The sequence below is a fragment of the Bos grunniens genome, chromosome X (genome assembly GCF_055505025.1).
Source record: "Bos grunniens cultivar Pamir isolate PY7600 chromosome X, Bosgru_T2T1.0, whole genome shotgun sequence".
Lineage (NCBI taxonomy): Eukaryota > Metazoa > Chordata > Mammalia > Artiodactyla > Bovidae > Bos > Bos grunniens.
The window spans coordinates 48,958,250-48,985,429 of record NC_141194.1 but is presented as its reverse complement, the minus strand read 5'-3'; the positions used below and the strand labels follow the sequence as shown (position 1 = coordinate 48,985,429).

The following is a 27,180-nucleotide window of genomic DNA, read 5'->3' as shown; positions in this document are numbered from 1 at the left end:
TAGAAAAGATCCGTTTTTTTTCTAATCCCAAAGAAAGGCAATGCCAAAGAATTCTCAAACTACCACACAATTGCACTCATCTCACACACTAGTAATATAATGCTCAAAATTCTCCAAGCCAGGCTTCAGCAATACGTGAACCGTGAACTTTCAGTAGTTCAAGCTGGTTTTAGAAAAGGCAGAGAAACCAGAGACCAAATTGCCAACATCCACTGGATCATGGAAAAAGCAAGAGAGTTCCAGAAAAACGTCTATTTCTGCTTTATTGACTATGCCAAAGCCTTTGACTGTGTGGATCACAATAAACTGTGGAAAATTCTGAAAGAGGTAGAAATACCAGACCACCTGACCTGCCTCTTGAGAAATGTGTATGCATATCAGGAAGCAACAGTTAGAAGTGGGCATGGAACAACAGACTGGTTTCAAATAGGAAAAGGAATACGTAAAGGCTGTATATTGTCACCCTGTTTATTTAACTTATATGCAGAGTACATCATGAGAAACGCTGGGCTGGAAGAAGCACAAGCTGGAATCAAGATTGCCGCGAGAAATATCAATAACCTCAGATATGCAGATGACACCACCCTTATGGCAGAAAGTGAAGAGGAACTAAAAAGCCTCTTGATGAAAGTGAAAGAGGAGAGTGAAAAAGTTGGCTTAAAGTCCAACATTCAGAAAATGAAGATCATGGCATCCGGTCCCATCACTTCATGGGAAATATATGGGGAAACTGTGGAAACAGTGTCAGACTTTATTTTTTGGGGCTCCAAAATCACTGCAGATGGTGATTGCAGCCATGAAATTAAAAGACACTTGCTCCTTGGAAGGAAAATTATGACCAACCTAGATAACATATTGAAAAGCAGAGACATTACTTTGCCAACAAAGGTTCGTCTAGTCAAGGCTATGGTTTTTCCAGTGGTCATGTATGGATGTGAGAGTTGGACTGTGAAGAAAGCTGAGCGCCGAAGAATTGATGCTTTTGAACTGTGGTGTTGGAGAAGACTCTTGAGAGTCCCTAGGACTGCAAGGTCCAACCAGTCCATTCTCAAGGAGATCAGCCCTGGGATTTCTTTGGAAGGAATGATGCTAAAGCTGAAACTCCAGTACTTTGGCCACCTCATGTGAAGAGTTGACTCATTGGAAAAGACTCTGATGCTGGAAGAGATTGGGGGCAAGAGGAGAAGGGGACGACAGAGGATGAGATGGCTGGATGGCATCACTGACTCGATGGACGTGAGTCTGAGTGACCTCCGGGAATTGGTGATGGACAGGGAGGCCTGGCGTGCTGCGATTCATGGGGTCGCAAAGAGTCGAACACGACTGAGCAACTGAACTGAACTGAACTGAACTGAGGACTCTTATGACTTCCTTGGTGGCTCAGATGGTAAAGCGTCTACCTACAATGCAGGAGACCCGAGTTCGATCCCTGGGTTGGGAAGATCCCCTGGAGAAGGAAATGGCAACCCATTCCAGTACTCTTTCCTGGAAAATCCCATGGATGTAGGAGCCTGGTAGGCTGCAATCCATAGGGTCACAAAGAGTTGGACATAACTGAGTGACTTCACTTTACTTCTTCAGGACTCTTATAGGATTACTTGCCTTGGTGCTCATGAGTCAGGTAGCTCAGACAGTGAGTGGAGAAGCCATTCAAAAGATAAATTGGCTGCCCTGAAGCACTTGTAACAAACATGGGCAAAGACTACTGTGTTGTTTTATATTCGTTTTGGTTGCTGCAGTGGCACCATGTTTCATTTATTGGAGGAGACTGTTGCATGAAACAGTAGTATAAAGTAATAAAGTGGATTGCATGAGATTTTATATGATTTTGCAGATCCCTTTTTCTAAACCAATTCTTCAGTGCCAAGCTGGAGCTCTGTATTCCTTAAGGTTTTGTCAGATGATTAACATCACAGTCACTAAGAATCATTTAATACTCGTTTCAAATGTTCAATAGAAGAGCATACTGATAACATATAAAAACATCTCCATTATTATTATTTCCAACATCATCAAACTATTTCAAAGTGCAAGATAGTCGCAATTACTTTAAGGGAAGAAAAGAGCATTGGTATCAGACATCATCCCTAGATTCAAATCCAAGTCATTTACCAGCTCTGTAACCTTGGGAATATTAATTTCTCTGAGTCTGTATTTCTTCATGTACATAATGGAATCAGCAGTACTTACCTCACAGAGATTGTGAAGATTAAATATGTCCCTTTGGATATACTGTAGAATTGAATTGATATATCTGGTATTTTCCTAAAAGTAGCCACTGAGGTGGGGAAGTGAGTTGGGGATACAGATGAAACAAGATTTTCCATGACTGAAAATCAGTGAGGCTGAGAATAGGTGGGAATAGGCACAGGGAATTCATCTTTACTTTTGTATGCATTTGAATGATATCAATTTAACAGATTAAACAGAAACTTGGAAAACTATAGGTCAAACTTTCATCTATGTCCTCTGCCATATATCATAGTGTTATAACTGGAGGAGACTTGAAAAGTGCTAAGTAATTTACTCAAAATGACACTCCTAGATAACAGTGGAATATAACATAGGTCTTCAGCTCCTAAGTAAAAGATTTTCCCATCGTTCATGCTGACTTCTTTAACTATAGCACTTTTTAACATAAGTTCTATCAATTTCTTGCATGTAAGATTTTTTAAAATAAATTTACCTATTTGAAGGAGAATGAGGGGACTAATTTGAGAAATCTGAGGTTAATTCATACAATCCTTTTAAATCTACTCTTGCATTTGATCCTTGCAATGATCCTATGAGGTTCACAATGAGTTATTTCCACTTTCTACGTTAAGTGATGGGACATGTCCAAAGTTATTCAACAATTTGGTAATTGAACTAGAACTAAAACTCGGCTCTGGAGATCATTGAACCTCAAATCCACTTTCATTGCTAGTTTTAAACATTTGTAATAATTCCCTTTAACTTTGCAGAATCAAGAATCTTAATCTCTATCACATTCTAGGGTGATTTTTCTTTCATGCATATTTGGGTTTTCTGTGAAAAAGAAAATGGAGCTTAATATCAGCCTCTGGGGGGAATGAAAGTGGCCGAAAGCACTGAACACCTTGCAGGTGATTTTGTTAGAACATAAACTCACGTGAGAATACAAAAATCGTAAAATTAGGTATTGTTATTGTGAGTGGCTTAGATCTTTAAAGTGTGACTGTACATATTGTACATAAGTGAAGTTGCTCAGTCGTGTCCAACTCTTTGCAACCCCATGGATGGTAGCCTACCAGGCTTCTCTGTTCATGGGATTTTCCAGGCATGAATACTGGAGTGGGTTGTTATTTCCTTCTTCAGGGATTCATCCCAACCCAGGGGTCAAACCCGGGTCTCCTGCACTGCGGGTAGACTCTTTACCATCTGAGCCACCAGAGAAACATACTTTTGTGTAATTTTGTTTTGGATTTTCTGACAAAGGTATTCTTAAAATCTTATATGTAAATTTTGCATTTACATCTTATAAGAATTTTTATATGTGTTGTCACAATGAACTTCATGACAACCCTTTGAGGGATAGGGTTAAGTTGATGCATCTCTATTTTGCAGATGAAAAAACTGAGGTAATGGAAAAGTCACATGGCTTGCTCAACTCCTTTCTTGTGTTTCTTATCACCTTATCTTTTAATTACCTCACAGTAGTTCACTCTTTCAAGCTTAGCTAATTATTATAGTAATGATACAATATTGAACTTCATTTTTTCGCATTATATATGCAGCCTTCACTTTCCTCATGGTAATATGTTCTTTCCTCTTAAATTCATGTTTTGTGTTTTAGCATTTCAGTTGTCCCTAGCTTCTTTAATCACATTAAGGAAAGCTGAGAAAAGAAGCTATAGGCTGGAGCCACTTCTGAATACCTTCTCTGGTGGTGGTTCCTATAATTTGGATTATGTATCTCAGACACCCTCTAGATTTTGTGTATGTTGAGACTCTTGAATAGAAAAATCATAGTGAGCTACCTGCTGAGATGTCACAAGAGGAGGTTCTTTGATTCTGAGTTTTCCAATGTTTCTATGGTGATAGGTGTGACCCTTTTGGGAAGAAATCAGAGAAGTGGAGGATCTTTCAGTTTCCTTTTATTAACTATTTTTTTTCTAGCAACCATTTACCCTCAAATATATAATCTTCAAGTAGATACTGGGAGATCTCAATGGCACCCAGTTCAAGGAGCATTACAGCTCTAGAGTGCTGAGACTCAAATCTCAGTTCTACCATTACTAGCTGGAAGATTTGAGGATAAGCTTCTTCATCTTTCTGTGTCTCAGTTTCCTCATTTGAAAAATGGAGAAATAATGTACCCACTCTTAGAATTATGAGGATTAAATAAACTAATTCTTTTAGCAGCACTGTACCTAGCACATAGTAAGTACTCAGTGACTGTTGACAATTACTGTTCTTTTATCACCATTTTGTTGTTAATGTCATGCTCAGAGTAGCTTCAATCTTGAAGATTTTCCCAGAGGACTATTGTAAAACTTTCTATTCCCCTGGAAGATATACAATTAAACTGTCTGAAAATATATGTGTATCTAGTTGGCCTATAGTTACCTTTTTCTAACATAAGAGACATAAGAAATGCTTTTTAAATTACCTATAATCTCAAAACACTAAAACATTGATTTTTCATTTTTCAAGCAGTTCCAGAATTTCTTATATGTCAGAGGCTGAAAGTGAGTGTTATCTGCTCAAGATCTTCTGAAATGATTGATTTGTTGTCCTTAGAGTTGTTTTTCTTTTAGCAGAAACTTTTTTAGAAAGAAGATACTCACCAGATTTGGGGTATTAGAAAGTAGTGAGGGAGTACTATAAGTACTGTAATTTGAGTTAGAGGATAAGAGTTCTGGTTCTGACTCCATCAATTTTAAACTCTATGACCTTGGGCCTCCAAATTAATTTCCTGTGAAATGGGAATGATACATGAAAGCTCTCTATTTCCCTACTGTAAATTTATATAGATGCACATGAGGGATTATTATTTGTATTGCAAAATGCTCTATCTCGTTAAGATACAAAGTAACTTCATAGGTCAGTGTCAAGATCCCCAATTCTTTGCTTTCTTTTGTAGTTGTAGACTCTAGTGGCTCTGCTTTGCTTCCCTCCTTAAAGATTTAACTTCTTACTTCATCCATAGACACTTTTTCCTCCTCAATTCTGGCCAAAGAGTGGGGTGTGTTTTTACTTGTCAGTTACCTGCTCCTGATGCTAAGAAAGATTGAAGGCAAAAGAAGAGAGTGGCAGAGGATGAGATGGTTAGAGGATGAGATGGTTAGAGGATGAGATGGTTAGTTAGCATCTCTGACTCAATGGACATGAATTTGAGCAAACTGCAGGAGAGAGTAAAAGAAAGGGAAGCCTGATGTGCTGCAGTCCATGGGGTTGCAAACAGTCGGACACAACTTAGTGACTGAACAATGAACAACAATACCTGCTCCTGTCCTTTGAAGGCACTGTTCATGTTCATAAAACAAGCAGATCACTGTGGAATACAGTGGGTAGCAAAATAAACTTGGAACATGACAAAAGTAGTATAATCTTATGAAATTTCTATGGTCATAGTCCCGGAAGAATGGTTTGTGATGTTTTGTATATATGAGACATTGACCTGCTATGGATGGGACTCAATCTTCCTCCCTCTCTCCTTTTTTTCCTCCAGTATTCCCTTCCTTAAGAGAAGAACCCAGAGGGATGGGATGGGGAGGGATGTGGGAGGGGGGTTCAGCATGGGGAACACATGTACACCCGTGGTGGATTCATGTCAATGTATGACAAAACCAATACAATATTGTAAAGTAATTAGCCTCCAATAAATAAATATAAATAAATAAATTTTTTAAAAGGAGAAGAACCAGAAAATCCAGCTTCTAGAATGTTTCTTTCTTTATCTTTTTTTTTTTTGTTTTTGGCCATGCCACTCAGCATTCAGGATCTTAGTTCCCCCTTAAGGGGATCAGGGATGGAACAGGTACCCCCACTCTCCCCCCACCCTCCAACACCCATATAGTGGAAGCACTGAGTCTTAACCACAGGGCTGCCAGGGAAATCCAAGAAAGTCTAGCTTCTAGACAAAAAGGTTTGAAGAGCGAATTCAAGCAGAATAATGGTTATTATCTTAAGTAGGTAATTTGCATTTCTGAAGCCCTCCTGCCCATATGGTTCACATCTCAATAACATCTCAATACCAACCCCCCTTTGGGTATTTCCTGACCAATTCTTAAACAATTTCTAAGGAGCATCTTAGTCACAGACACTTTGAAGTGTGGCACCAACTCTAGAGAAAAGCAAAAAGTTTATAAAGCCCTTGAAAAAAACCTGAGTTTTCTTTAAGACTGTTCTGTACACCCTAATTTCCTTCTGTTTTAGATTTGGTCTGGCTATATATTAAAGAAAACTTTTTTTTTTTTTTTTTTTAGAGAGAAGCATATATACCTTTCTAATAGCTTTCTGTTTACTCACTCTTACCAACATTTAGAATGTTGCCCAGGGTTTTCTAGTGGCTATTCCAATTGGCTGTTCTTTGAGTGAGAAGACACTAACCAGAAATGGCTGAAACATTCCTAACTATCAGCTATACCCTTTGTGCCATTTGACTAAAATATTTGTGATATAGATAGGACAAAAATAATATTTTTTAGACTCCTTGATGATTGCCATTCATTTCAGGTCAGTTCAGTCACTCAGTCATGTCCAACTTTTTGCGACCCCATGAACCACAGGACGCCAGGACTCCCTGTCCATCACCAACTCCCGGAGTTCACCCAAATCCATGTCCATCGAGTTGGTCATGCCATCGAACCATCTCATCCTCTATCATCCCCTTCTCCTCCTAACCTCAGTCTTTCCCAGCATCAGGGTCTTTTCAAATGAGTCAACTCTTCACATCAGGTGGCCAAAGTATTGGAGTTTCAGCTTCAACATCAGTTCTACCAATGAACACCCAGGACTGATTTCCTTTAGAGTGGACTGGTTGGATCTCCTTGCAGCCCAAGGGACTCTCAAGAGTCTTCTCCAACACCACAGTTCAAAAGCATAAACTCTTCAGCGCTCAGCCTTCTTCACAGTCCAACTCTCACATCCGTACATGACCACTGGAAAAACCATAGCCCTGACTAGATGGACCTTTGTTGGCAAAGTAATATCTCTGCTTTTGAATATGTTATCTAGGTTGGTCATAACTTTCCTTCCAAGGAGTAAGCGTCTTTTAATTTCATGGCTCAATCACCATCTGCAGTGATTTTGGAGCCCCCCAAATAAAGTCAAACACTGTTTCCACTGTTTCCCCGTCTTTTTTCCATGAAGTGATGGGACCAGATGCCATGATCTTCGTTTTGTGAATGTTGAGCTTTAAGCCAACTTTTTCACTCTCCTCTTTCACTTTCATCAAGAAGCTCTTTAGTTCTTCTTCACTTTCTGCTATAAGGGTGGTGTCATCTGCATATCTGAGGTTATTGATATTTCTCCCGGCATTCTTGATTCCAGCTTGTGTGTCCTCCAATTCAGCCTTTCTCATGATGTACTCTGCATTTAAGTTAAATAAGCAGGGTGACAATATACAGCCTTGATGTACTCCTTTTCCTATTTGGAACCAGTCTGTTGTTCCATGTCCAGTTCTGACTGTTGCTTCCTGACCTGCATACAGGTTTCTCAAGAGGCAGGTCAGGTGGTCTGGTATTCCCATCTCTTTCAGAATTTTCCACAGTTTATTGTGATCCACACAGTCAAAGGCTTTGGCATAGTCAATAAAGCAGAAAAAGATGTTTTTCTGGAACTCTCTTGCTTTTTCGATGATCCAGCAGATGCTGGCAATTTGATCTCTGGTTCCTCTGCCTTTTCTAAAACCAGCTTGAACATCTGGAAGTTCACAGTTCACATATTGCTGAAGCCTGGCTTGGAGAATTTTGAGCATTGTTTCACCAGAGTGTGAGATGAGTGCAATTGTGTGGTAGTTTGAGCATTCTTTGGCATTGCCTTTCTTTGGGATTGGAATGAAAACTGACCTTTTCCAGTCCTGTGGCCACTGCTGAGTTTTCCAAATTTGCTGGCATATTGAGTGCAGCACTTTCACAGCATCATCTTTCAGGATTTGAAACAGCTCAACTGGAATTCCATCACCTCCACTAGCTTTGTTCGTAGTGATGCTTTCTAAGGCGCACTTGACTTCACATTCCAGGATGTCTGGCCCTAGGTGAGTGATCACACCATCCTCATTATCTGGGTGCTGATCATCTTTTTTGTACAATTCTTCTGAGTGTTCTTGCCAGCTCTTCTTAATATCTTCTACTTCTGCTAGGTCCCTACCATTTCTGTCCTTTATTGAGCCTATCTTTGCATTATAGTATTATTGCCATTAAATAACCTTTCTTATCTCCTGACCATTCACTGGCCTTTAGCACACTGTGTAGAGAAGTACTCTGCTAAAAGAAAGGGATACAGAGAAGAACAAGATGAAGTATCTATTGTGGGGCTCACTTTATGGTAAGGGAAACAGACAATGCCTTTGTGCCAGGTACTGTTTTAAACTTTTGAACACATATTAAATTGATAAATCCTATGAGCTGGTACTATTATTATCCTTATTTTATAGTTGAGGAAACTGACAAACAGTGATGGAAAAAATTGCCTGAAGTCTTAATGTTATAAAGTTGCAGAACCAGGATATTAACCTAGGCAATATGATGTATGGACAAGAATGGGAAGTGACTTGGAGATGATAAGTTAGGTTTAAGACATATTTCTGCAGTACATTTTAGTGCATCTGATAAACAGTTGGCTGGAAATGGAGAGAGAAGAGTCAAAGGTGACCGTCAATCACTGACACAGAATGGATTGATAGTAGTGGTAAACAATTTAGATTGTAAATATAGGAGGTGGAGAAGGTTTGTAAGCACACTGAGTATAAACAACTTGTCTGATGCCTAGGAGATATTCTTCTGGTCCCGAGAGAAAGATTCTTATCCTTAATAATAATAATGGTAGTGATGATAACAATAGCTAATTATATTGAGAATTTTTTATACGCTAAGAGCTATTTTAAGTGTGTTTACCTGTACTAATCCATTGAATCCTCACATTAACCCTATAGATGTGACATTTCCTCTACCTCTTGTCAGATAAAGGAAGTGAGGTTCACAGGTGTTAAATAGCTTATCAAAGTCACTTTGCTTCCTCAACCCTGTTGTTTCATAATCCATAGGAATTGAGGAAGAGCAGATAAGAGAGGCCTCTTGAAATTCTCTTGACTAGAATTAACAAACCTTAGTCGAGGGATGGATGAATGGAGAAAATGAAAGTGAAGTTGCTCGGTTGTGTCCAACTCTTTGCGACCCCATGGACTGTAGCCTACTGGGCTTCTCCGTCCATGGGATTTTCCAAGCAAAAATACTGGAGTGGGTTGCCATTTCCTTCTCCAGAAGATCTTCCCGACCCAGGGATTAAACCCAGGTCTCCTGCATTGTAGTCAGACGCTTTACCGTCTGCGCCACCAGGAAAGTCCTGGATGAATGGAGAGGAAGTACCAAATTATCTCCCCTCTCTCCTACAGATTTTTCTGGCAACAACCAAACAAACTCTCCTGGCTTTCATTATGGCCCGCCTGTACAGTATGAAAATTATCTGACCAGACATTCTTTTTCTACAATTGCACCTCCTTTCCCCCTCCTTCTTAAAATCAGAAATGGCTGCCCTCTCTGACCCCTTATACTTCACAGTTAATTACACCTCAAACATCTCTTATACTTTAACCTCTTTAATTTTCTTTTATTCTTTTCCACTTCTTATAATGAGAAGACACACTTCATTCTCCTTTTCTGTCACTCATCAAAAACTTTTATAAATGTATTGAAGACTATCATGTACCAAACACTACTCTAAGCCTTTTAAATACATTACTGAAGAAAACATCAAAGGTGAATATCTCTGCTTTCAAAAAATTTACAATTTAATGGAAATTAGAGTTGAGTTTTCTGCATCTGACTTCTGAAGTACTTATTCATTACTAGATTTCTTTCTCCATTAACCCTAACCCCTACCCCTAAAGACGCTTCATAGAAGCCTTAGGGCTCAGCAGAGAACGATTTAAAGTCTTTTAATTTTACATGGGAAAGTTGAGGCTTAGAAAGAAAAATGCCTTGACAAAGATTATAGGTTGTAATTCCTGGGCATCTAGCTCCCAGTTCAGTGCTCTCTTCTATACTTGCTGACTCTCCATGTCTGGTTGACCCAGATCTAAAACTGATAACAAGGTGCCTAGTGTAAACTCTGAAAGTGTTAGTCCCTCAGTTGTATCCCACTCTTTGTGACCCCATGGACTGTAGCCTGCCAGACTTCTCTATCCACAGAATTCTCCAGATAAGAATACTGGCGTGAGTAGCCGTTCCCTTCTCCAGGGGATCTTCCTGACCCAGGGATTGAACCTGGGTCTTCTGCATTGCAGGCAGATTCTTCACTATCTGAGCCATCAGGGAAGCCCAGAATAACCTCTGACACATAGTAGTTATGCATAAATATTTTGTAAGTGCTGAATGTATACAAGAACAGCTCTACTCATATATATGGATCAAAGAAAAGAAAATGTGTTTTGAGAGAAAATTGGAGATATTTATTCTCTAAACTCTTTGATAATGACCCAGAAATGTTCCTCATAATCTCAGTAGAAGATTCATTGTGTATTATTGCCTATCTAATTATCTAATTAAGACTATTTTCTTTAATTCCTAACAGTCAATAAACATAGGAATTATTTATAAGTTTATCTTTTACTCTTTTGTGTTTCTGTATTATAATTTGTATCCTCGCTGACTGTTCATTTGACTACATTAGGTCTTAAACAGCTATTGTGACCCGTAAAATGAACATTTCTGTGAGTAAATGTAGTTGACATCCAAAACAATTAACTGTTTTATAGACTATCTTTTGAAATGCAACCGGGTCATAAATGAAACTAATTGTAATCGACTTGGTGAAACTTAGTGTGATCTGAAATCTGACCATTTAAGTCAAAAGCAAGCTATGACTTCATCTTTCTTGCCCTATATTTTCACCTCTAGTGACATTGCTGCTGCTGCTGCTGCTGCTAAGTCACTTCAGTCGTGTCTGACTCTGTGCGACCCCATAGATGGTAGCTCACCAGGCTCCCCCATCCCTGGGATTCTCCAGGCAAGAACACTGGAGTGGGTTGCCATTTCCTTCTCCAATGCATGAAAGTGAAAAGTGAAAGTGAAGTCGCTCAGTGGTGTCCAACTCTAGTAATCCCATGGACTGCAGCCTACCAGGCTCCTCCATCCATGGGATTTTCTAGGCAAAAGTACTGGAGTGGGGTGCCATTGCCTTCTCCGCTAGTGAGATTAGAATGTAGCTAAATGAAAGGAAATCTGGTTGATGAGGTGCTGGTAGGTACTAGTGATGGAAATGATTATGATAGTATAGGGCAGCTGAATGAAGCCACCTAGTGTTTACTTTCATTAAGAGGAAAAAGGAAACACTTGGTGGCTTCATTCAGCTACTCTACAACATCACAATCATTTCTTTAATTTGGGATTTCTGGTTTTCTTTAACAGTAATCTTTTGGTATTCTGATTACCTGCCCTGTGTTGCAAAACTCCTATATATCCTATCTACCCCCCTTACTTCCTCAGAGCAGTTCTCTCAGGGTTTACTCAAGATGCTGCCTGCCAGGCTTAAAGTCCTAAAAAGTCCTGCCAAATAATACATAACTCAACTTTTAGGTTGTGAATTTTTTTTTAGTTGAATATATATCTGAATCACTGTGCTGTACACCTGCAACTAATATGACATTGTAGATCAACTATACTTTGATCTTTTTAAAAAGGAAAAATTATCTAAAAGAGAAATAGAAAATTGTTTATATTAACCGCTCTTGGCTTGCATGTTTAAGAGAAGTAGAAAGATAAAATGCTTATTTAGAGAGATTTGGCATTGATGTGTAAGCAAGTTTATTAGAGTAAATATCCATACAGGAGGGTGGAACTCTTCTGTATGGAGTGAGAATTAGGCCAGAAAGGGGAGAATTCAGGAAACTATGTAGCTATAAGGATATTCCTATGAAGGTAGTGCTAGTTGGACACGTTGAAAGAAACAAATTCATATGCATAGAAGACATGAGGGAAAGAGGCAGCTAATACTGCTGGGGACCAGTCAGGGCTATCTTGGTGAGCAGAATATGCAAATTAGAATGTTGTCAAAATTCTGACTTCTTAGTATCTAGTAAGTCCTGAAAAATTATATTTCTAGAATACAATCATGTGTAACCAAGAGTTAGTGGCATACTGTATCCATACAGTGGGTTAGATTTTATTTTTAAATTGTCTTTCCCTTGGTTCTTTTCCAGATATGGATCAACTCATAAACAACTGGGAGGTCCAACTTAATTCAGAAGGTGGCTCAATGCATATGTTCAAACAGGTCGGTTATCAAGAAAGTGAATATTCATATTGAGCCATAATAGTGTTCAGTACATGGTAATCATAAAGCTGAAGCTCATTTTTCTTTCTAACAACATGTTGGGGACTGAGACGAGTGAAAGAAGGGAGGTTTCCAGAAAATACTTGGATGCCTAAGTTTCTGGTTCAAATAGGGAGTAAATCTGGCATAAAAGAAGTATATCCTTTGGGATCAAGGCTATATGGACAAGATTAGACCACTTGGTAGAAGACAGAAATCATTTATCTAGCACCGTTCCATATTTCAAGCACTCGGAAGACTGAATTCAATGTCTTATTTTATCTTTGCAATAACTCTTTTGGATAGTGTGTTAGTATTCTACAGATAGACAGAAACACCAGAATATGTATTTTTCAATTTCTCTCTATCCTTGTATCTACAAATATACATAAAATTTGTATCTATCTATATCTATTTACTCCATATGTCTGTAGATACAAATAATATATATATATGTGTATCTTTACACCTAAAATAAAATTACATCTCTATCTATATAGCTATCCAAATATACATATCTTTATCTACCTATCTATAGAGAAATAATTTTTGTGTGTACTTCTTTATTTATTTATTTTTCATTTGGAGGAAAATCGCTTTAGAGTGTTGTGTTGGTTTCTGCCACACCACAATGCAAATCAGCTGTAATTATCCATATATCCCCTCCCTCTTGAACCTCCTTCCCCTCTCCTCACCCCATCACTCTAGGTCATCACAGAGCACCAGACTGGGCTTCCTGTGTTATATAGCAGCTTCTCACTGCTATCTATTTTGCACATGCTAGTACATATATGTTGATGCTGCTTTCTCCATTCATCCCATTCGCTCCCTCCCTTACTGTGTCAATTCTATTCTCTACATCTATGTCTCCATTCCTTCCCTGCAAACAGGTTCATCGATATGATTTTTATAGATTCTGTATATATGTATTAATATACAATATTTGTTTTCCTCTTTTTGACTTACTTCATTCTGTATAAAAGGCTCTAGGTTCATCTACCTCACTGGAACTGACTCAAATTCGTTCTTTTTGTGGCTGAGTAATAGTCCATTGTATATATGTACCACATCTTTATCCATTCATCTGTCAATGGACATCTAGGATGCTTCCATGTTCTAGCTATTGTAAATAGTGCTGCAATGAACACTGGGGTACACGTTTCTTAGAATTGTGGTTGTCTTGGGGTATATTCCACAGTAGTGGGATTGCTGGGTCATATTGTAGATTTGTTCCTAGCTTTTTAAGGAATCTATAGAGAAAGAGTTTTTAAAATTTTATTTTATTGAAGTATAGTTGATTTACAATGTTGTGTTAATTTCTACTGTACAACAAAATGATTCAGTTATACATATGTGTATATATATAGTATTCCATATTATTTTCCATTATAGTTTATCACAGGATATTGAATAGCATTTCCTGTGCTATACAATAAGACTTTGCTGTTTATCCATTATATATATATATATATATATATATATATATATAATATTTTGCATCTGCTAATCCCAAACTCCTAATCCATCCCTCCCCCACCCCTCCCCTCCCCTACCCCCATTAGCAACCACAAGTCTGTTCTCTATGTCTCAGATGTATGCCTAGGAGTGGGATTACAGGACCATATGGCTTATATTCTAGGCAGCCAAAGACGAAGAAGCTCTATACAGTCAGCAAAAACAAGACCAGGAGCTGACTGTGGCTCAGATCATGAACTCCTTATTGCCAAATTCAGACTTAAATTGAAGAAAGTGGGGAAAATCACTAGACCATTCAGGTATGATCTAAATCAAATCTCTTATGATTATACAGTGGAAGTGAGAAATAGATTTAAGGGACTAGATCAGATAGACAGAGTGCCTGATGAACTATGGACAGAGGTTTTTGACATTGTACAGCAGCCAGGGATCAAAACTATCCCCAAGAAAAAGAAATGTTAAAAAAAAAAAAAAAAGCTGTCTGGGGAGGCCTTACAAATAGCAGTGAAAAGAAGAGAAGTGAAAAGCAAAGGAGAAAAGGAAAGATATACGCATCTGAATCCAGAGTTCCAAAGAATAGAAAGGAGAGAAAAGGCAGCTTTCCTCAGTGATCAATGCAAAGAAATATAGGGGAAAAATAGAATTAAAAATGACTAGAGATCTCTTTAAGAAAATTAGACATACTGAAAGGTTGTTGCTGAAACATGAAAGATGCTGGGATCATTGGCCTCTGGAGGAGAAGAATTCAATCTGGGGCCAGAGATGAGGCTTGATTACTCAGAGCTTTTGTGTAATAAAGTTTTATTAAAGTATAAAAGAGATAGAGAAAGCTTATGACACACACATCAGAAGGGAGATGGAGAGTGCCCCCTGCTAGTCTTTAGCAATGGAGTTATATACTCCAATTAGTTATTACAATGAATCAAAAGAATGTCCACAGGTTGCAAAGATCTTACTAGACCCATTCCCACAATCCACATTTCAAGATAACAGGATTAGCCAGAAGTTTTTCAGGAAGGAGAAACTGTCCTCAAGCTGGATACATCCCTATATAATCCTTAGTACAGAGTGCAAACTGAGCTCTTTGTTGTGTAATCATCAGTTTCAGACTTAAAGATAAAAATGTTTTCTTTAGGTGAATATATTCCCAAAGGAAACACTTCCATTCACCATTGCAAATAACAGAATAAAAGAATTAGGAATATGACCTGCCTCTTGAGCAACCTATATGCAGATAAGGAAGCAACAGATAGAACTGGACATGGAACAAAAGACTGGTTCCAAATAGGAAAAGGAGTACATCTAGGCTGTATATTGTCACTCTGCTTATTTAACTTTTATGCAGAGTACGTCATGAGAAACACTGGGCTGGAAGAAGCACAAGCTGGAATCAAGATTGCCAGGAGAAATATCAATCACCTCAGATATGCAGATGACACCACCCTTATGCAGACAGTGAAGAGGAACTAAAAAGCCTCTGGATGAAAGTGAAAGAGGAGAGTGAAAAAATTGGCTTAAAGCTCAACATTCAGAAAACGAAGACCATGGCATCTGGTCCCATCACTTCATGGGAAATAGATAGGGAAACAGTGGAAAGAGTGTCAGGCTTTACTTTTTTGGGCTCCAAAATCACTGCAGATGGTGATTGCATCCATGAAATTAAAAGACGCTTACTCCTTGGAAGGAAAGTTATGACCAACCCAGATAGCATATTCAAAAGCAGAGACATTACTTTGCCAACAAAGGTCCGTGTAGTCAAGGCTATGGTTTTTCCAGTGGTCATGTATGGATGTGAGAGTTGGACTGTGAAGAAAGCTGAGGACAGAAGAATTGATGCTTTTGAACTGTGGTTTTGGAGAAGACTCTTGAGAGTCCCTTGGACTGCAAGGAGATCCAGCCAGTCCATTCTGAAGGAGATCAGCCCTGGGATTTCTTTAGAAGGAATGATGCTAAAGCTGAAACTCCAGTACTTTGGCCACCTCATTCAAAGAACTGACTCATTGGAAAAGACTCTGATGCTGGGAGCGGTTGGTAGCAGGAGGAGAAGGGGATGACAGAGGATGAGATGGCTGGATGGCATCACCAACTTGATGGACATGGATTTGGGTGGACTCCGGGAGTTGGTGATGGACAGGGAGGCCTGGTGTGCTGCAATTCATGGGGTCGCAAAGAGTCGGACACGACTGAGCAACTGAACTGAACTGAACTGAAAGACACAAAAGACCTATATATAGAAAACTATAAAACACTGCTGAAAGAAATCAAAGAGGACATTAATAGATGGAGATATATACCATGTTCATGGATTGGAAGAATCAATATAGTGAAAATGAGTATACTACCCAAAGGAATCATTAGATTCAATGCTATCCCTATCAAACTACCAACGGTATTTTCACAGAGCTAGAACAAATAATTTCACAATTTGTATGGAAATACAAAAAACCTCGAACAGCCAAAGCAGTTTTGAGAAAGAAGAATGGAACTGGAGGAATCAACCTGCTACAAAGCCACAGTCATCAAGATGGTATAGTACTGACACAAAGACAGAAATATAGGTCAATGGAACAAAATAGAAAGCCCAGAGCTAAGTCCACGCACCTATGGAAATCTTATCTTTGACAAAGGAGGCAAGAATATACAATGGAGAAAAGACAATCTCTTTAGCAAGTGGTTCTGGGAAAGCTGAACAACCACTTGTAAAAGAATGAAACCAGAACACTTTCTAACACCATACACAAAAATAAATTCAAAATGGATTAAAGATCTCAATGTAAGACCAGAAACTATAAAACTTCTAGAGGAGAAGATAGGCAAAACACTCTCCAACATAAATCACAGCAGGATCCTCTATGACCCACCTACCAGAATATTGGGGGAAAAAAAAGCAGAAATAAACAAATGTCACCTAGTTAAAATTAAAAGCTTCTGCACAACAAAGGGAACTGTAAGCAAGGTAAAAAGACAGCCTTCAGAATGGGAGAAAATAATAGCAAATGAGGCAACTGACAAAGAATTAATCTCAAAAATATACAAGCAGCTCATCCAGCTCAATTCCAGAAAAATAAATGACTCTATCAAAAAATGAGCCAAAGAACTAAACAGACATTTCTCCAAAGAAGATATACAGACGGCTAACAAACACATGAAAAGATGCTCAACATCACTCATTATCAGAGAAATTCAAATCAAAACCACAATGAGATATCATTTCAGGCCAGTAAGAATGGCAGCTATCCAAAAATCTATAAGCAATAAATGCTGGAGAGGGTGTGGAGAAAAGAGAACCCTCTTACACTGTTGGTGGGAATGTAAACTAGTACAGCTACTATGGAGAACATTGTGGAGATTCCTTTAAAAACTGGAAATAGAACTGCCATATGACCCAGCAATCCCAGTGCGGGGAATACACACCAAGGAAACCAGAATTGAAAGGGACGAATGTATCCCAATGTTCATCGCAGCACTGTTTATAATAGCCAGGACATGGAAGCAACCTAGATGTCCATCAGCAGATGAATGGATATGAAAGCTGTGGTACATATACACAATGGATGATTACTCAGCCATTAAAAAGAATACTTTTGAATCAGTTCTAATGAGGTGGATGAAACTGGAGCCTAGGGGGGGAGGAGCCAAGATGGCGGAGGAGTAGGACGGGGAGAACACTTTCTCCCCCAAAAATTCATCAAAAGAGCATTTAAACATCGAGTAAATTCCACAAAACAACTACTGAATGCCGGCAGAGGACATCAGGCACCCAGAAAAGCAACCCAACTCTTCAAAAGGAGGTAGGAAAAAATACAAAAGACAAAAAAAGAGACAAAAGAGGGAGGGATGGAGCTCCGTCCTGGGAAGGGAGTCTTAAAAGGAGAGAAGTTTCCAAACACCAGGAAACCTTCTCACTGCCGAATCTGTGCTGAGCTTTGGAAGCACAGAGGGCAACATAACAGGGAGAAAAAATAAATAAACAATTAAAACTCGCAGATTGCGAGCCCTACGGTAACTCCCCCAGCGGAGAAGCAGCGCAGACACCTGCACGCCATTAGCAAGCGGGGGCTGGGTAGGGAGGCGTGGCGTGGGCTGCATCGCTCAGAATAAGAATCTGGCCTGGATACCCTGAGCACTATCTGAGCGAAGTAATTTGGGCTAGCAAACCAGACTGTGGGATATCTACCACGTGAAAAGCCAGCCCCAACTTAAGACACCACCAGGCCCGCGCACGGAACAAAGGACTGAACAGAGATAGCAGAGATAGCCGGCTGCAGACCTTCCCCCTCCGGTGACAGGCAGCCAGAGCCGGAAGGGGGCAATCGCAGCCCCAGAGAGACATTATCTATAAAACTGTAAGCAGGCTTCTTTGCTAACTAAAACTTCTTGGGGGTCTGGACGGTCAACATTTGCCTGAGAAGGTGCGCCGGTTTTACACCCAGATAACCGAGTGGCGGGGAGGCGATAAGTCGGAGCATTGGCGCTCGCCAAACACCTCATCACCTGAGCTGCTCGGACCTGGGAAGAGCACAAAACGCAGGCCCAACTGAGTCTGAGCCTCTGAGGACTACCCGAGTGCCTGAACCTGAGCGGCTTGGACCTGGGAGGTGCATGCAGCCCAGGGCCGGCCTCGGATTGTTCCCGGCGGAACAACCTAGAGCCCGAGCAGCGTGGGCAGGGAGGCTACACGCGCCGTGAGCGGGGGCAGACCCAGTGTGGCTGAGGCACTGCGAGCGCATGCCAGTGTTATTTGTTTGCAGCATCCCTCCCTCCCTCCCCACAGCATGACTGAACAAGTGAGCCTAAAAAAAAAAAAAAAAAGTTTCCCCCACCGTCCCCTTTGTGTCAGGGCGGTAACCAGAAACTGAAGAGACCAGCAAACAGAAGAAGTTATAACAGAGGGAAACACCTTGGAAGCTACAGGCAATAGATTAAAACCCCGTGGTTACTACGGACTACATAGGAAGGGGCCTATAGATCTTGAGAAATATAAGTCGGACCAAGGAACTAGCCAAAAATGAACTGAACCCACAATACTCAAAATAAAACCAGAAAAAGGCCTAGATATATTTTTACTACTTTTACTATCATTCTTTCTTTCTTTTTTTAATTTTTAGAAAAAAAATTTTTTATAAGTCCTCTATTGTTCCTTTAATTTTCACTTTTATAACCTATTACTTTGCAAAAAAAAAAAAAAAGACCCTATTTTTTTTCTTCTTCAGCAAACTTCATATATATATTTTATAATTTCTTGACCTTGTTTTTTTTTTTTTTTCTTCTACTTTTCTTCTTTTCTTTAACATTGTATTTTTGAAATTCCAAACTCTACTCTAGATTTTTAATTTTAGCTTTTTGGTATATGTTATCAATTTTGTACCTATAGTTTTTTTTTTTTTTATAATTTCTGTGACTTTTTTTTTTTCTGTTTCTTTCTCTTCTTCTTTTATATAACATTGTATATCTGAAATTCCAAACTCTACTCTAGATTTTTAATTTATGCTTTTTGGTATTTGATATTAATTTTGTACCTGTATTTTCCTTATAATTTTTGCGACATTGTTTGTTTTTGTTTGTTTGTTTGTTTTCTCTCTTTATGTCTCTTCTTCCTTTTTTTTTTGAAATTCCAAACTCTACTCCAGATTTTTAATTTTTGCTTTTTGGTATTAGTTATCAATTTTGTACCTGTATTTTCTTTATAATTTTCACGACCTTGTTTGTTTTTCTTTGTTCGTTTTTTCTCTCTTTCTTTTCCTTCTTCTTTTCTGTAACATCGTATTTTTGAAATTCCAAACGCTGCTCTAGATTTTTAATTTTTGCTTTTATGTATTTGTTACCAATTTTGTACCTTTAAGAACCCAATCCTCAGGACCCATTTTTCACTAGGGAGCGAGATTACTGAACTTCACTGCTCTCCCTCCCTTTGGACTCTCCTTTTTCTCCACCAGGTCGCCTGTGTCTCCTCCCTAACCCCTCTCTACTGTACCCAACTCTGTGAGTTTCTGTGTGTTCTAGATGGTGGACAACACTTAGGGAACTGATTACTGGCTGGATCTGTCTCCCTCCTTTTCATTCCCCCCTTTTATCCTTCTGGCCACCTCTGTCTCCTTCCTCCTTCTTCTCTTCTCTGTATAACTCTGTGAACATCTCTGAGTGGTCCAGTTGTGGAGTGCACATAAGGAAGTGACTACTGGCTACACCACTCTCTCCACAATTGATTCCACCCCATCTCATTTGGGTCACCTCTAACTCCTTCCTGCCTCTTCTCTTCTCCATGTAATGCTGTGAACATCTCTGAGTGACCCTCACAGTAGAGAAACCTTTCATCTTTAATGTAGATGTTTTATCAATGGTGCTGTATAGAAGGAGAAGTTTTGAAACTACTGTAAAAATAAGACCAATAACCGGAAGCAGGAGGCTTAAGTCCAAACCCTGACTCCAGGGAACTCCTGACTCCAAGGAATATTAATAGACAGGAGGTCATCAAACACCTCCATACCAACACTGAAACCAAGCACCACACAAGGGCCAACAAGTTCCAGGGCAAGACATACCAAGCAAATTCTCCAGCAACAAAGGAACACAGCCCTGAGCTTCAAGATACAGGCTGCCCAAAGTCACCCCAAAACCATAGACATCTCATAACTCATTACTGGACATTTCATTGCACTCCAGAGAGAAGAAATACAGCTCCACCCACCAGAACACCGACACAAGCTTCCCTAACCAGGAAACCTTGACAAGCCACCTGTATAAACCCACACACAGCGAGGAAAACCCACAATAAAAAGAACTCCACAAACTGCCAGAATACAGAAAGGACACCCCAAACTCAGCAATTTAAACAAGATGAAGAGACAGAGGAATACCCAGCAGATAAAGGAACAGGGTAAATGCCTACCAAACCAAACAAAAGCTGAAGAGATAGGAAATCTACCTGATAAAGAATTCTGAATAATGATAGTGAAATTGATCCAAAATCTTGAAATTAAAGTGGAATCACAGATAAATGGCCTGGAGACAAGGATTGAGAAGATGCAAGAAAGGTTTACCAAGGACCTAGAAGAAATAAAAAAGAGTCAATATATAATGAATAATGCAATAAATGAAACTAAAAACACTCTGGAGGCAACAAATAGTAGAATAACAGAGGCAGAAGATAGGATTAGTGAATTAGAAGATAGAATGGTAGAAATAAATGACTCAGAAAGGATAAAAGAAAAACAAATTAAAAGAAATGAGGACAATCTCAGAGACCTCCAGGACAATATTAAATGCTACAACATTCGAATCATAGGGGTTCCAGAAGAAGAAGACAAAAAGAAAGACCATGAGAAAATACTTGAGGAGATAATAGTTGAAAACTTCCCTAAAATGGGGAAGGAAATAATCACCCAAGTTCAAGAAACCCAGAGAGTCCCAAACAGGATAAAGCCAAGGTGAAACACCCCAAGACACATATTAATCAAATTAACAAAGATCAAACACAAAGAACAAATATTAAAAGCAGCAAGGGAAAAACAACAAATAACACACAAGGGAATTCCCATAAAGATAACAGCTGATCTTTCAATAGAAACTCTTCAAGCCAGGAGGGAATGGCAAGACATACTTAAAGTGATGAAAGAAAATAACCTACAGCCCAGATTACTGTACCCAGCAAGGATTTCATTCAAGTATGAAGGAGAAATCAAAAGCTTTTCAGACAAGCAAAAGCTGAGAGAATTCAGCACCACCAAACCAGCTCTCCAACAAATACTAAAGGATATTCTCTAGATAGGAAACACAAAAATGGTGTGTAAATTCGAACCCAAAACAATAAAGTAAATGGCAATGGGATCATACTTATCAGTAATTACCTTAAAAGTAAATGGGTTGAATGCCCCAACCAAAAGACAAAGGACTGACTGAATGGATACAAAAACAAGACCCCCACATATGTTGTCTACAAGAGACCCACCTCAAAATAGGGGACACATACAGACTGAAAGTGAAGGGCTGGAAAAAGATTTTCCATGCAAATAGGGACCAAAAGAAAGCAGGAGTAGCAATACTTATATCAGATAAAATAGACTTTAAAACAAAGGCTGTGAAAAGAGACAAAGACGGTCACTACATAATGATCAAAGGATCAATCCAAGAAGAAGATATAACAATTATAAATATATATGCACCCAACACAGGAGCACCGCAGTATGTAAGACAAATGCTAAAAAGTATGAAAGGAGAAATTAACAATAACACAATAATAGTGGGAGACTTTAATACCCCACTCACACCTATGGATAGATCAACTAAACAGAACATTAACAAGGAAACACAAACTTTAAACGATACAATAGATCAGTTAGACCTAATTGATATCTATAGGACATTTCATCCCAAAACAATGAATTTCACCTTTTTCTCAAGCGCACATGGAACCTTCTCCAGGATACATCACATCCTGGGCCATAAAACTAGCCTTGGTAAATTCAAAAAAATAGAAATCATTCCAAGCATCTTTTCTGACCACAATGCAGTAAGATTAGATCTCAATTACAGGAGAAAAACCATTAAAAATTCCAACATATGGAGGCTGAACAACACGCTGCTGAATAACCAACAAATCACAGAAGAAATCAAAAAAGAAATCAAAATTTGCATAGAAACGAATGAAAATGAAAACACAACAACCCAAAACCTGTGGGACACTGTAAAAGCAGTCCTAAGGGGAAAGTTCATAGCAATACAGGCACACCTCAAGAAACAAGAAAAAAGTCAAATAAATAACCTAACTCTACACCAAAAGCAACTAGAAAAGGAAGAAATGAAGAACCCCAGGGTTAGTAGAAGGAAAGAAATCTTAAAAATTAGAGCAGAAATAAATGCAAAAGAAACAAAAGAGACCATAGCAAAAATCAACAAAACCAAAAGCTGGTTCTTTGAAAGGATAAAAAAAATTGACAAACCATTAGCCAGACTCATCAAGAAACAAAGGGAGAAAAATCAAACCAATAAAATTAGAAATGAAAATGGAGAGATCACAACAGACAACACAGAAATACAAAGGATCATAAGAGACTACTATCAACAATTATATGCCAATAAAATGGACAACGTGGAAGAAATGGACAAATTCTTAGAAAAGTAGAACTTTCCAAAACTGGACCAGGAAGAAATAGAAAATCTTAACAGACCCATCACAAGCATGGAAATTGAAACTGTAATCAAAAATCTTCCAGCAAACAAAAGCCCAGGTCCAGACGGCTTCACAGCTGAATTCTACCAAAAATTTAGAGAAGAGCTAACACCTATCCTGCTCAAACTCTTCCAGAAAATTGCAGAGGAAGGTAAACTTCTAAACTCATTCTATGAGGCCACCATCACTCTAATACCAAAACCTGACAAAGATCCCACAAAAAAAGAAAACTACAGGCCAATATCACTGATGAACATAGATGCAAAAATCCTTAACAAAATTCTAGCAATCAGAATCCAACAACACATTAAAAAGATCATACACCATGACCAAGTGGGCTTATCCCAGGGATGCAAGGATTCTTCAATATCCGCAAATCAATCAATGTAATACACCACATTAACAAATTGAAAAATAAAAACCATTTGATTATCTCAATAGATGCAGAGAAAGCCTTTGACAAAATTCAACACCCATTTATGATAAAAAACTCTCCAGAAAGCAGGAATAGAAGGAACATACCTCAACATAATAAAAGCTATATATGACAAACCCACAGCAAACATTATCCTCAATGGTGAAAAATTGAAAGCATTTCCTCTAAAGTCAGGAACAAGACAAGGTTGCCCACTTTCACCATTACTATTCAACATAGTTTTGGAAGTTTTGGCCACAGCAATCAGAGCAGAAAAAGAAATAAAAGGAATCCAAATTGGAAAAGAAGAAGTAAAACTCTCACTATTTGCAGATGACATGATCCTCTACATAGAAAACCCTAAAGACTCCACCAGAAAATTACTAGAACTAATCAATGACTATAGTAAAGTTGCAGGATATAAAATCAACACACAGAAATCCCTTGCATTCCTATACACTAATAATGAGAAAACTGAAAGAGAAATTAAGGAAACAATTTCATTCACTATTGCAATGAAAAGAATAAAATACTTAGGAATATATCTACCTAAAGAAACTAAAGACCTATATATAGGAAATTATAAAACACTGGTGAAAGAAATCAAAGAGGACACTAACAGATGGAGAAATATACCATGTTCATGAATTGGAAGAATCAATATAGTGAAAATGAGTATACTACCCAAAGCAATTTATAGATTCAATGCAATCCCTATCAAGCTACCAATGGTATTCTTCACAGAGCTAGAACAAATAATTTCACAATTTTTATGGAAATACAAAAAACCTCGAATAGGCAAAGCAATCCTGAGAAAGAAGAATGGAACTGGAGGAATCAACCTACCTGATTTCAGGCTCTACTACAAAGCCACAGTTATCAAGACAGTATGGTACTGGCACAAAGACAGAAATATAGATCAATGGAACAAAATAGAAAGCCCAGAGATAAATCCACGCACATATGGACACCTTATCTTTGACAAAGGAGGCAAGAATATACAATGGATTAAAGACAATCTCTTTAACAAGTGGTGCTGGGAAATCTGATCAACCACTTGTAAAAGAATGAAACTAGAACACTTTCTAACACCATACACAAAAATAAAGTCAAAATGGATTAAAGATCTAAACATAAGACCAGAAACTATAAAACTCCTAGAGGAGAACATAGGCAAAACACTCTCGGACATACATCACAGCAGGATCCTCTATGACCCACCTCCCAAAATATTGGAAATAAAAGCAAAAATAAACAAATGGGACCTAATTAACCTTAAAAGCTTCTGCCCATCAAAGGAAACTATCAGCAAGGTGAAAAGACAGCCTTCAGAATGGGAGAAAATAATAACAAAGGAAGCAACTGACAAACAACAAATCTCAAAAATATACAAGCAACTCCTACAGCTCAACTCCAGAAAAATAAATGACCCAATCAAAAAATGGGCCAAAGAACTAAGTAGACATTTCTCCAAAGAAGACATACAGATGGCTAACAAACACATGAAAAGATGCTCAACATCACTCATTATCAGAGAAATGCAAATCAAAACCTCTATGAGGTACCATTTCACGCCAGTCAGAATGGCTGCGATCCAAAAGTCTACAAATAATAAATGCTGGAGAGGGTGTGGAGAAAAGGGAACCCTCTTACACTGTTGGTGGGAATGCAAACTAGTACAGCCACTATGGAGAACAGTGTGGAGATTCCTTAAACAACTGGAAATAGAACTGCCTTATGATCCAGCAATCCCACTGCTGGGCATACACACTGAGGAAACCAAAAGGGAAAGAGACACGTGTACCCCACTGTTCATCGCAGCACTGTTTATAATAGCCAGGACATGGAAGCAACCTAGATGTCCATCAGCAGATGAATGGATAAGAAATCTGTGGTACATATACACAATGGAGTATTACTCAGCCATTAAAAAGAATACATTTGAATCAGTCCTAATGAGGTGGATGAAACTGGAGCCTATTATACAGAGTGAAGTAAGCCAGAAAGAAAAACACCAATACAGTATACTAACGCATATATATGGAATTTAGAAAGATGGTAACAATAACCCTGTGAACGAGACAGCAAAAGAGACAGTGATGTATAGAACAGTCTTTTGGACTCTGTGGGAGAGGGAGAGGGTGGGAAGATTTGGGAGAATGGCATTGAAACATGTAAAATATCATGTGTGAAACAAGATGCTAGTCCAGGTTCGATGCCCGATACTAGACGCTTGGGGCTAGTGCACTGGGACGACCCAGAGGGATGGTATGGGGAGGGAGGAGGGAGGAGGGTTCAGGATGGGGAACACATGTGTACCTGTGATGGATTCATTTTGATATTTGGCAAAACTAACACAATATGTAAAGTTTAAAAATTAAATAAAATTTAAAAAAAAAAGAAACTGGAGCCTATTATACAGAGTGAAGTAAGCCAGAAAGAAAAACACCAATACAGTATACTAATGCATATATAGAGAATTTAGAAAGATGGTAATGATAACCCTGTATGCGAGACAGCACAAGAGACACAGATGTATAGAACAGTCTTTTGGACTCTGTGGGAGAGGGAGAGGGTGGGATGATTTGGGAGAATGGCATTGAAACATGTATAATATCATATGTGAAATCAATCACCAGTTCAGGTTTGATGCATGATCCAGGATGCTTGGGGCTGGTGCACTGGGATGACCCAGTGGGATGGGATGGGGAGGGAGGTGGGGGGGGGTTCAGGATGGGGTTTACTTGTACATCCGTGGTCGATTCATGTTGATGTATGGCAAAACCAATACAGTATTGTAAAGTAATTAGCCTCCAATTAAAATAAATAAATTTATATTAAAACAAAAAGAAGTAATCCAAATGTCCATTGACACAGAAATGGAAAAAAAAAATTGTGTGATTAAGACTATGGAATGTAGTGGGGAAAAAAAAGTCTGTCCTTTCTTCCTCCTTGAGAATTCCAGACCCCTCTCTCCTTGGGGACCCCTGGACTTCTTATCAACCTACCTAGGAATTGACTTTGTCAATACCAAGGGAACATTTCATGCAAAGATGGGCTCAATAAAGGACAGAAATGGTATGGACCTAACAGAAACAGAAGATATTAAGCAGACGTGTCAAGAACACACAGAAGAACTGTACAAAAAAGATCTTCACGACCCGGACAATCAGGATGGTGTGATCACTCACCTAGGGCCAGACATCCTGGAATGTTTAGTCAAGTGGGCTTTAGGAAGCATCATTATGAACAAAGCTAGTGGAGGTGATGGAATTCCAGTTGAGTTATTTCAAATCCCCAAAGATGATGCTGTGAAAGTGCGGGACAAAATATGCCAGCAAATTTGGAAAACTCAGCAGTGGCCACAGGACTGGAAAAGGTCAGTTTTCATTCCAATCCCAAAGAAAGGCAATGCCAAAGAATGCTCAAACTACAACACAATTGCACTCATCTCACATGCTAGTGAAGTAATGCTCAAAATTCTCCAAGCCAGGCTTCAGCAATATGTGAACTTTGAACTTCCAGTTGTTCAAGCTGGATTTCGAAAAGGCAGAGGAACCAGAGATCATATTGCCAACATCTGCTGGATCATTGAAAAAGCAAGAGAGTTCCATTAAAACATCTA

At 38.8% G+C, this 27,180-nt stretch overlaps 1 protein-coding gene across 2 annotated transcripts in view; it reads left to right on the top strand.

Annotated features, from left to right (window-relative positions):
- Window positions 1–27,180, top strand: part of KLF8 (KLF transcription factor 8) — a 348,523-nt gene that overhangs the window by 209,620 nt on the left and 111,723 nt on the right. For both annotated transcript variants that reach the window (XM_086390158.1, XM_086390159.1), the window contains exon 2: window positions 12,383–12,456. In XM_086390158.1, coding sequence (XP_086246284.1) covers window positions 12,385–12,456 — 72 coding nt within the window. In that variant the 5' untranslated portion in view covers window positions 12,383–12,384. The remainder of the gene's footprint in view (window positions 1–12,382; window positions 12,457–27,180) is intronic.